The sequence below is a fragment of the Dasypus novemcinctus genome, chromosome 20 (genome assembly GCF_030445035.2).
Source record: "Dasypus novemcinctus isolate mDasNov1 chromosome 20, mDasNov1.1.hap2, whole genome shotgun sequence".
Classification (NCBI taxonomy): domain Eukaryota; kingdom Metazoa; phylum Chordata; class Mammalia; order Cingulata; family Dasypodidae; genus Dasypus; species Dasypus novemcinctus.
In genome coordinates, this window is record NC_080692.1 from 12,294,591 (window position 1) to 12,306,817 (window position 12,227).

The 12,227-nt window shown below is 49.9% G+C and overlaps 1 protein-coding gene across 1 annotated transcript in view; it reads right to left on the reverse strand.

The window, feature by feature from the left end:
• Positions 1–642: 642 nt before the first annotated feature.
• Positions 643–12,227, reverse strand: part of GATA3 (GATA binding protein 3) — a 38,324-nt gene continuing 26,739 nt past the window's right edge. The window contains exons 6-7 of the mRNA XM_071210075.1: positions 6,741–6,844; positions 643–819 (exon numbers count right to left, since the gene is read on the reverse strand). Of these exons, the coding sequence (XP_071066176.1) occupies positions 801–819; positions 6,741–6,844 (123 nt within the window). The 3' untranslated portion in view covers positions 643–800. The remainder of the gene's footprint in view (positions 820–6,740; positions 6,845–12,227) is intronic.

A 12,227-nucleotide genomic window follows, 5' to 3' on the forward strand; every position in this document is an offset into this window, starting at 1 on the left:
CCCAGGCCATCAATACGGCGGCCGAACTCGAAAGCTGCTGGTCTTTTCTTAGTCTGTGATTTCCACGTTTGACTTCCCTTCACGAAACTTTCTCCTCCCTCAGCTTCCAGAGGGCTCTTCCCTGACTCTGCCGTCACCTCTCAGAGGACATTCTAGATCTGCTAGCCAGCTGCTGTTCTTTCTTTCACCTTTTACATGAGAATGGTATTCGAAGTCTTGCCCCCATTTATTAATCAAGACCCTCCATCCTCCAGCTCCTTCTCTATGATCTCATAGCTTTACATGATGGCAAGGATGATCTCACATAGATCACCCTCCAAATAGTTATCTCTTCCAAACTCCAACGGCCTGCTGGACAAATTGATCAAAATACACAGCCAAGTCCTTAAGCTCAATATGTTTCAAGTCTACCATCTTTTTTCTCTCTCTCTCTCACAAAGTGCCATTCCCTTGGGATTTGACATGTGTCGCAGTGTGGGCTCGCCCGGAGGGCCGCTGCAGGGGCGGTGTGGGCTCGGGTGGAAGGCTGCAACACATGGAGGGGCCTTCCGAGAAGGCGCTCCGGGGCCGGCAAGGTGCGGAGGACGCGCGGTAGGAAGAAGGCTACCGAGGAGACCAGGATCTCTGCGCAAGTCTGATTTATTCAGGAAGTACAGCGGTTAATATAGGGCGAAGACGGGGGCGGGGCAGGGGGCGGGGCCGGGGCGGCAGACGGCTGATAGGTTCGTGCAGGGGTGCATCACTGGTTGCGGGCAGAAGACGGGGTATCCAGGGTTCTCGGCGGCAGCGAGGCGGGGCTGTCATGGCGCGGCGGTGGCCCTCGGGGGAGAGGCGGGGTTAGGCCACCGAGGGGGAAGCGGGTGCAGCTGGGCAGAGGGGCGGGCAGTACGCCCGAACCTCAAGCGGAGGGTCTTAACGCCCGTTCCCGCCACCCGGGTCCGACTCGCACCGGCGCCTGGAGACGAGCCGACCCTTGCTGTCGCCGCGCTCCCACACGGTGCCACCCTACAGACATGCATGTCTAAGAGATGCCAGGGTATCTGGGAAAGCCGAGCAGGTGAGAATGGTATGGCCAATTCCTATCATCCACACTCTTTCAGTCTACCTCAACTCCCCCATCCGATCAGTTTTGCTAACTTTTCCACAAAATCTCTCTCCATCCATCCCCACCTTTCCAAGTTGTTACCTTTGATTAGATGCTGTCTACACTGGCTCCTGCCATGGCCCTGGCTGGGTCTCATTTTCCCTCGTCTCTGTGCTCTAACCCATCCTATCCTCCTTGCTAAATGCTTGACTATGGTTGAATTACTCTGCTGCCAAAATACTTTTAATGCCTCCATGTTGAGTACTGAATAAAATCTCAACTCTTCGACCTGCCACTCAGAGCCCCCATAATCCAGTGCCAGCTCCTATTTCCAGCTTTTAGAAGTACTCTGTACTCTTGAAAAACTAGACAAAATGCAAGCTCATAGAAACAGAAAATAGAGGACAGTCTGCCAGGGATGGGGATCAGCAGGATGGGGAGTTAACGAGTAATGGGTGTAGGGTTTCTGTTTGGGGTGATAAGAAATGGATGGTAATGGATGGTGGTGAGGGTAGCGCAACATTGTGAATGAGATTCCTCCCACTGAATGGTGTTCTTGGGAGTGGTTGAGATGGTGAAGTTTATGTTGAATATATGTTTCCACAATTGAAAAAGAAAGAAAGAATGAGTAACTAAAGAGATAATGGCAATTAAATAAATGATCCGCGATGGGATCTAATAATGGAGGAGAAACAACTCAAAAGGATATTATTGGGACACAAGGACAACTTAGAATATAGACTGTAGGCTTTGTATCAATGTTAAATTTCTTGAGCTTGGTAACTATAATTAAGGTAGTTCCATAACTGAATATCCTTGTTCATAAGAAATGTGCACGGCAATATTATGGAGCATAATGTACACAACTTACTCTCAAATGGTCAGAAAATAGATAAATAGTCAAATAGATAATAGATAGATGACAGATGAATCGATGGGCAGATAGTTAGAAAGATAGGTAGATGGATGAGATGGATGGATAGAATGATACCGTAAATGGGACAAAATGTTAAAATTAGCTGATCTGGGTATCTGGGGTGGGGTATATCAGTTTTTGTTTGTTTGTTTGTTTGTTTTGTTTTGTTTTTAGGAAGTACTGGGAATTGAACCCCAGGCCTCATACATGGGAAGCAGGAGCTCAACCACTGAGCTCCATCCACTCCTCTCTGTATGGGTTTTGTATTCTTTTTGCCACTATTCTGTAAGTTTGAAATTGTTTTAAAATTTTAAAAGTTAAAAAAAGAAGAAAAAACACAACTGGGCAACTCCTGGTGAGGGTCTCACCTGTTCCTACCTCCATGTTTCCCTTATGCTTTCCCTCCCACCACCATGCCTGATAAAAATCCCTCTCATCCTTCACTTTATGTGGCACCCCCTCTCCAAAATCTTCCTTGGTCTCAGCCCTGGAACCTAGCATTTAGTTTGCACTTCTCTTATCATACTTGCCAGTGTTGTGATTTATCATGTGATTCGCCTTCTCTCGTAGACTCTGAGCTCCTCAGGAGTCGGGGGCAGGCCCTGTACTTCTTGACATCCCACCTAGAGCCTGACCACTGGGTCAGGCTTGCTCTATCCTGCCTGGTTCTATCCTTGCTCTCAGTGCACTTGTCATTTCTACAGCTGGGAAGGGTTTTGATCATGAACTAAACCTCGAGTCCTTGACTTGAACGTCTTGGTGACTGTCATCTTTGTGTTGAAAGACATCTGCATAGCCGTGTCATTTTCAAAAGCATTAAACATATTGATGGTTGAGCCCTTCTAATCATCATCATCATCATCGACTCTGTGCCATGCACTAGGCTAAACATTCTGCATGTGTTATCTCATTCATCTTTGTAGAGACTCCTGTTTTACAGGCGAGAAAATATATTTTCTCTAAGCAAAAAAGGTAGCACTCGGTGCTTCTCTTCCCCCACCCCAGCTAAACTTAATCTATGGAATTTTGGGGCATTATCCAGGAATTGGCCTTGGTGCCTAATTTTAAGACCTGAGTTTACACAGCCACTAATTCTCTCTATGAAGAGCCACTCGCATGGAATTTGCCACTGCTATTAATCAGCTCTAGCCTCGAGTCAATCCGATACCAGAGGCAGGAGAAGCGGTCAAACCTGTTTGTCTTAATGTGTCTGAATCATTTCTTTTTCAGTCTTGACGTTGTTTTATGCATCTTTCATACCATTGGATCTCCACTGCGGGCAAAGCTCAATTTCTGGAATATGGTGGGCATTTAATACATTTACTGAATTTTTTTTTTCCTCTTCAGGAGGTAATTGAACGATTGTACTTGCATACAACTGTAACACACAACCAGACCATTTTGCCTTACCCACATGGGAACACCTTCTCCAAAAGCGCAGAAAGGAAAGAGTTTGCTCCTTCTGTCTCTCTAGGATTCTAAGACGCTCATACTCAGGAAAGTCAGAGATTGGGTGACTGAGTATGCCCTTCCTGAATGTTTTAGGAAATGTGTTTAGGTAAGAGTTCAGGTCATTGATTAGCCCTTACACAAATTCCCAAGGACTCTTTCCAGCCGCTCTCTGCTCCAAGGGAAGCAAGAGGTTGGCAACTACTAACAGAGCAGAAACCTTTCTACAGGGAGGACAGCACCCTCTCCAGCGCTTGCCTCACTGAGGGAGAACAGGGCCCTAAGTCCTGTTCCAAGTGAGGTCGCCAACCCAGACTTGAGAGAATCAGGGCCCGTCTCACCGATCTTTGCCGCCCTCGAACTGAACCCTCCCTAAAGAGAAGGCAACCCTGGAAAAATAGTTTCTTGCCTTCCCAAATACTGAGCTCTGTCACAAGGGGGAAAAAAAAATTACAGGCATTTCAAAATCCTGAGAAACCTCAACTAACTTATATTTGGACTTGGAATGTCACAATGAACACCCAGGCATGTAAATGCTTGCACATCCCTTGAGAAACAGGCAGACACCCATACTCTCAGACATAAATAAAGACCCGCTTTTGTCACCACCCTCAGCTTGACTTTAATTTCACCCTACTAGGGGAGGTCAGCAGCTAGTGTTCAGCTTTATTAACTTTTCCTTTTTCTGAGGATCCCCCAATTCACGTAGGGCTTGTGTTTGAGCTTTTATCCATCCTCACTGCCAATAGTCTACTCTGGATGTCGAGAGTACATGCATACATCAGGTCAAATAGCAAGTTGCATTGTAACATTTTTCAGTATTTTCCCACTACTTGACCTCATCCTTGGCTGGATCAACAACCCTTGGGGGTAACAAAATAGGCCACGATGGAGCTAACAACACTTTCTTACTGATATATTCTTCACCAAAGGGCCCATAAGCTTTAATTACCAAGATGTTGCATGGTCTTGAAATAAGCAAACTGCAGCATAAGGAAAGCAGGGTCCCTTGTCTGATATCACATAACACGTGAATGTTAGGACAAAGACTGAGAACCCCTGACATTCTGGATATTTTTCATTGCTTTCTTTCATATGCTTCATGGTTCCAAAGAGAAGAAAAGAGAAGTTGATGGTTCAAATCCAACCACCATTGGTAGATATCCATTTCTCTTCACACTGATGATTTTAGCTCCTGCCTTTTCACGAAAACCTGAGTTGTACTTACCATGGCTGTTTCAATCCTTAGATCTCTAGGCATTTATTTTTAAAAAGGAATTTTACGTATCAGACATTAAAAAAGCCGACTTTGTTGGCCAGCTCCTGGTAGGCAGCTGTCTCCATATTCCTCCTCATTGCCTTGGTAGTGCTGATCCTTTCAATGCTCAATACCTGACTTTTTAAAGGCCAGCGGACACCTCTCAGAAGGTAATTTATTTCGATTTTCATTTAGTTTTGATTTGTTACAAGCCCTTCCGTTTGCTCCAGTTTCCCTTGATGGTCATCAATGGGAGTATGCCGATGGGAAGCCACCTATTCAACACAGTTTGGAATTGTTCGGTGTCAGAGGATCTTCTAGTTTCAAGATCAATGCACAAGGGTAAATCCTAATACTGAGCCTTATCGTATAGTGACTTACTAGTCTCCTTCACCATCCCTGAAAGGTGCAGTGGTCGCCCCTCTCCCCAACCTGCCAGACCAGTCTTCAGTTAAGGCTGCCTCCTCCAGTTTTCCTTCTGGAATCATCCTCCATGAGTCCATCTCCTATGCCATCATAATAAGGAAGAGACTCCCGACCTGGGATGTTTATACAGAACAAATTATTGAGAATCATTTTCCAAAGCACTGAATTTTGGGTCTCAGCCTCGCACCCCACCTTTCCCCACAAATGTGCTAGGGCAGAGGTTTCATGTCTCCTGCCCAAGGGCCAATGGAGGATTGTAGATGGCAAGAGCTGGAGCAAGGACAATTTCCTCAAGGAAAACTTGAGGCAGAAGAACTGAAAGGAAGCTACCGTAGAAGACTAAGTTAGTCTATTTCTGCTTCTAAGGATCTTTAAGATCCCATGAGTTATTCAGGAAGCCTAACTCGAGACCAGCCTTGCAGCAGGGGTGCCAGCAAGTACATTTTTCAGGGGCTGCGAAGGAGACTAATAAGTTACCATCCGTGATATCCACGATAAGGCTGGGTATTTTGACTAGCTCTGGTGCATTATTCCTGAAACCAGAGCCCCCTTGACGCCCAGCAATTCGGAGTCCTCCTGATTTCCCTAACAAAGATGATCCCTGATCCCCTGGGCTACCTCTCTTATGACCCCACTGTTAACTAATCCTTATTAAGTAATCCATTGGAGACTAAAGACTGGAAATCCTGGGACGACTCCAGCAGTTAGAGCAATCATAATAACGCTGCACCACCGAAGGCTCACTAGGTGCCCAACATGGTTCTAGAAGCATCACCTACAGTATCTCGCTTAACTCCTGCAAGGACTGAATGCACAGACTAGTCCCCAAAGACAAAGCACTTTGGATGCTGCCAACATTGGGATCGTCTAAACAGAGTTCAGCTGGCTAATTCTAAATATGTGTTTTTTGACGGCTTAAAAAAAAAAAAGACAAAGCAACTGAAGTCTAGAGGGGTTAAATACGTTGCAGTTAAGTGATGGAGTCTGACTTTGCACCCAGGCCACCTGGCTATAGGATCTGGATGCTTTTCCACCATGCTACGGCTAGAAAGGAGAAGGGACAGGGGGCTACCTGTTACGAGCTGACGCTGGCCTTGGCAGCCCAGGTGGCAGAGCACAGGGGTCCCACTGGACATCATACCCTTAATCCTTCCCACGTCTTCCATCTGCCCAGTGGCTCCGGAGAGCCTGTTCCCCGGCCATCACCCTTCCACCCCCAACTCACAGGGTATTAGAGAAACGCACACCTAACACACCACTTTAGGTAAGAGTGCCACAACTACTGGGTCCTCCTTCCAAGGCTACAGCCTCCGTGACCTGGGTCCCCAGGAGCCATGCGCCGCCAGTAACCACACCCCCTTCTGGGGCAGGCCCAGCAAGCCTCGGAGACCAAAACCCACCGGAGGTGCCGTGGACAGCACCAGAAGTGGAAAAGGGGCTTCTAAACCTCTGCCCCGAAAAGAGCAGGCAACCCGCTGAGCCCACCACCTCCACCCCCACCCCACCCCCAGGCAGAGGAAGCAGCCCGGACCTGAGGCTCACGGAAGTCAGCGGCCAGGACACCTGACAACTTCTGGGAATCCAGAATTCCCTTCCTGGACGCTTACCTGTTTCCTTCAACACCTGGGCGTTGGGATGCCCTCCTGGTCCGTAGACAGAAGGCTCCTGGCATTGCATGTCTATCTTCATTTTCAAGAAGCCCAACAGGCACCTTTTATAAAAACAAAGACAAAGCAGAAAGAAATGAAAAAACAAAAAAGTCTCTGCTTTCTTTTCTAGACCCATTTATAGCCCCGACAGGGCAAGAGTCATACTCATCAGCACAAGCTAGTCATCACGCTCAGATGTGGGATGAAAGGCAGGAGCCAGATACAATGGACCACTATTAATACTATTATTATTATTATTATATTTTATAGCAGTTTCCCCAACCTCTACTCCTCAGTACTGCTTAATTTCACCATCATAAAAAGAGGGCGCTTTTATTTGACTGTTTTGGGATGCGTTTGATTGAGACGTACCAGCCTAGACATAACTAGGGAGGCAACTCTCCAAGTCACCCTGAGAACACGTTCCGGACCCACACGGGGGGGCAGGCAGGCGACCTGAGAAAATGACCACCCCGCCCGTCTTCCGGTAGGAAACCAGAGCCTCCCCCCGTCTTGGCAGGGGACTTCCAACCCCAGAGCGTTCAGGGGACAGATTTCGCTGGGTTCCTGAAGCTGCTGATGGCCACCAAGCCATCAAACATAAACGCAGCCCGCCTCGGCCCAGGACCCCAGCCTTGTGGCCGGGAGTTTGCACCCCAGTGTTGACCTTTGCCTGGCATGAGAGGTTGGGCCAGGAAGTTAAGGCCCGGGGAAGGAGGGCTCCACGGCCGGTCTGCTTACAAGGGAGAAACTGCAAGACAATCGCTCCACGCAAAGAACCACTGGAAAATGCTCCTAGAAAAAGAAAAACTGCAAACGCCCGAGCACACGGGAGCACAGGGTCCTCTCCAGGCTCCGCTTCTTGGTGGAGGAAGGAGGGCCGTTGGAGTGGAGAGCCCAGCAGCCCGGCTCTGAGTGCCTGACAAGCCGTGAGCTGATTACACAAGTTAGCCGCTCTAAGCCTCTTTGTCCTCCTATGTAAATCAGGGATGATAAATAATGATACCTCCATCGCAGGGTTTGTTGGGAGGATTAGATGAGATAACTTATGTAAAGCACAGAGCAAGTGCTCATTATTCAGGATGGCGCGGGAGCCTAGAAACGTCGGGGACGCCGTGAATGGTTTGTCGTTACGACTTCCGTTGCAGGATAAAGTAACGGCTGTGTCTCCAGAGCAGGCGGCCACCCTGTGCACCAGCTCACACCATTCACCCAGTAGCACCGGGCGAGGCGTGGAGCTCGGGCTGCCCCTTGGCCCAAGGGTAACTGTGTCTGCCCTGGTACCGTCCATTCCGGTGGCACTCGCTCGCTGGGTTTAAGCTTTAAGGCCTTAGAAGCTTCTTTGACATGCAAAGCTCAGCCGGGAAGGGGAGCATTAAGCCTTTCAGAGCCATGAACCCTTAGCCCTGAGTGAGCTCAGGATTCGAGCGGCGACTCCGCCGGCTCAGGTCTGTTCAGTGAGGGCGCAAGGAAAGGGTGCCGTGGGATCAGGACTGCCGCAGGAAGAGGGGCAGGGCCCAGGGCGTGGCATCATCCCGAGGAGAAGGTGGGGGCCAGAAAGCAGAGGCAGAAGCAGGTCCAAAGCAGGCGTCGCCTCCTTGAGCAAGTCACCTCTTCGAGATCCACCTTTGTGGTTCTATTTTTTAAAGATTTATTTATCCTCGCACCCTCCCCGCCGTGTTTTGCACCCGCAGTCTGCTCTCTGTGTCCATTTGTGTCTGCTCGTCTTCTCTTTAGGCGGCACCAGGAACCAATCCTGGGACCTTCCATGGGAAAGAGGCGCTCAATCTCTTGCGCCACCTCAGCTCCCTGGTCTGCTGCGTCTCTTACCGTCTCTCCTCTGTGTCTCTTTCTGTTGCATCATCTTGCCACACCAGCTCTTGGCTCAGGCCAGCTCGCTGCACGGGGGCCAGCTCGCCTTCACCAGGCGGCCCCGGGACTCAAACCCAGGACCTCCCATGTGGCAGACGGGAGCCCAATCGCGTGAGCCACCTCGGTTTCCCTTTGTGGTTCTCAAAGTCGCCGTTGCACGAGAGAAACAACCCACTCTCTCCTGTCGACCTCCGGGAAAATTAATTTCAAAGATTTTTTAAAGGGGAAGGTCCTGGTCGATCGCTGTCTTAGCGTGGCCGTCCCACGTGGACAGTGACGTGGGAGCGACAGTCCTGGTGGGAAGCCGGCACAGGGCAGAGACGCCCTGCGGCCCGGGGGCGCTGAGCTCAGGTCTGGAGAAGGAGGGCCCTCCCCCCATTCCGCAGAACCTGAACGAACCGGTGACATACTCTGCTTTGTTTCAGCACCCAAGACTGCTGTAAAGCACCCTTTCGATGTGTCAGCCCATAATTTCCACAAGGCCCGGCCGAGGCGGGGAGCTGCAGCGCGGAGCTGGAGCCACGGTAATTACAGGGCAAAAAGGTGGGGCCCAAGGGCTGCACAGGCCTCCGACTCGGGCATCCCATATTTCTTGTGGACGAGTTTGATCCTTTAAGCTCTGAAAACACCCAGAGGGTGAACTGTCAGCACCCTGCCCCAGCCTGCTGCCCCGAACAAAGTGACCTTTGAGTTCTTAACTGGTTTCATATTTTTCAGGCCCCGGCATCCGTAGACTTCTTTGGGTCACTCCCGCACATCTTAAATGCATTTATTTGCTGGTAGCGCTTGTCCTCTCTGGCCAAGAGCCACCGATTAACATCTAGTCCACAAACCATGTAGAAATGTAATCCTTAACAAAACGGGGAAGTTCCGAGCAAGCCAACACACTGTATTGATTTGCAAACTTCAGCCCGACCCAAGCACTCTCTCTCGCTAAATTATGGGCTGGCTGGCGGTGGTGGAAATCCAGGCTCGCTCTTCAGACCCGAGGACCAAGCTGGAGCTCTTTCTTGTCACACTAAGTTCAGTGGCTGATGGGGACAAAGCCCAGGTCTACGGTCCCGTGGAATGGGACGTCTGCCTGCAGAAATGGTGTGTTTTGTTTTTTGCAGATGTGAAAGCAAGGTGACTTCTTCCAGTAGGGATATCTCTCCCTGGAGGCCAGCCCTCTTACTCGCCAGGCTAAGCCAAAGCAGCACTTCCGTGACAACGAACACTTAAGCTGTGGACATCTGGGTTTTCTGTTGCCAACGCGGAGAACGGGTGACAGGCGCTCCCAGGGTCTAGAACGTGCCTTTGAGGCCAGGTATCTTGTGTCCTTGGGTAACTCCTCAGAGCTTCGGTTTCCCAGGCCGTACCCGAGAGCGCACACCAGCCAGCATTCTACCTTAGAGGACCGCGCTGATGGAAAAAGTGGATGGACACACGGCGCTTTCTCTCCTCCTCTCCTTTCACCTTTGGCCGGCCAGCTGGCGGGCAGAGGGACACTCCGCCAGCTCTTCTGTCTGTGGTAATGGAGAGCAGAGACACCTAATCCCCAAACGCATTCTAGACACCGCCATAGCTTAAAGCCTCTACCTGCATCAGGGCTGCTAGTGATCAGGAAAACGGGTTGGCACGGGGGCCCTCAACTTTGCTTCCCACTTCGGATGGACATGCCGGCTAGCCGGCGAGAAGCTACACATGGAATCTGCAAGGAAGAAGTAAAGGGACTAGAACTAATGTGGCTCGAGCAGTTGAGCCCCCGCCTACCACAGGGAGGTGCAGGGTTCGGTTCCTGGTGCCTCCTGAAAAAAAAGCAAAAATAAACAAGCAAAACAAATGATAAAACCACCTCAGGGAAGCGGATGTGGCTCAGTGATTGAGTGCCAGCTATCCACACATTACAAGGTCCAGGGATCAATCCCCGGCCTCAGGTACCTCCAGAATAAAATAAAATAAAGGGACTGGCTAATCCACAAACAGGATAGCCAGCCTCTAATGGAGCCAGGTCCATGGTGTCCGAGCAAGAACAGCAACGCAGTAAATTAAGCTGCAAGCTCCGGCCCTTCGATCACATTTAGAAAGCCCAGGCCCCCTGGCCCAACTAAAAAGACACGGCCCTCCTGCCTGCCTATCATGTGCAGGCTTGAGCATCAGAACCTGCTTAACCAGCAAGCCAGATCCACATTCACCATTCTATTGTGCACAGGTCAACTTCTAAAGGTAAAATGGCCTTCACACAGTTGAACTAGATGCTCACTTTTTTTTCTTAAGATTCATTTTATTTATTTCTCCCCACCCCCTCATTGTTTGCATTTGCGGTGTCTGTTCATCTTCCTTGTTTCTTTAGGAGGCACCAGGAACCAAACCCAGGAGGTCCAGTGTAAGAGGGAGGCACCTAATCGCTTGAGCCACCTCCGTTCCCTACTTTGTTGGGTTCCTCCTTATGCTTTTCTTCTTGTGTCTCTTTTTGCATCATTCTGTTGCATCAGCTTGCTGCACCTGCCTGTCCTGTCAGCTCACTGTCTTACTTGTCTTCTTTAGGAGGCACTGGGAACCTCTATTCCCTGCTTTGTTGTATCTCTCATTATGTTTTTCTTCTTGTGTCTCAGCTTGCATCATCTTGTTGCGTCAGTATGCCACTCATGGCCGTTGCACCAGCTTGCTGTCTTCTTTAGGAGGCACTGGGAACCGAACCAGCAACTTCCCTTGTGGTAGGTGGAAGCCCAATCACTTGAGCCGCATCTGCTTCCCAAGAGGCTCACCTACATGATACAGTCTTTCAGGAGCTAAGGGAAGGCTATTTCCTCCCCAGGTATAGCTACTGCTCATCACCCAGCAGAGCCTCTAAAAACCTTCCACTTGACTTCAGTGCTCACAGAAAAGCCCACAATCAAGAGGGGCTGGATAACAAGGTCCCTACCATTTTACTACACTCCACCATTACCAAAAGCTCCCAAGTGGGAAGCGGACTTGGCCCAGTGGTTAGGGCGTCCGCCTACCACATGGGAGGTCCACAGTTCAAACCCCGGGCCTCCTTGACCTGTGTGGAGCTGGCCCATGCGCAGTGCTGATGTGCGCAAGGAGTGCCCTGCCACGCAGGGGTGTCCCCCGCGTAGGGGAGCCCCATGTGCAGAGTGTGCCCCGTAAGGAGAGCCGCCCAGGGTGAAAGTGTAGCCTGCCCAAGAATGGCGCCGCACACACGGAGAGCTGACACAATAAGGTGATGCAACAAAAAGAAACAGATTCCCAGTGCTGCTGACAACAACAGAAGCAGACAAAAGAACACGCAGCAAATGGACACAGAGAACAGACAATTGGGGTAGGGGGGGCTGGGAAAGGGGAGAGAAATAAATATAAATAAAATCTTTAAAAAAAAAAAAAAAAGCTCCCAAGTGGCACAAAATATAGAAAAAGAGAGCTTTCCTCCCTGCCCAGCCAAGGGAGCCTGCAGGAAACCATCTCATCGGCAGGTCTCGACCGGCTTCTCACAAAATGAGGATCACCACACTCCCACCTCCCTTTGGGGTCCAAGGAATCAGAGTTTCCCTGTGAGATTAGATGTCAGGCGTAAATGGCCCCAGGCTTGGG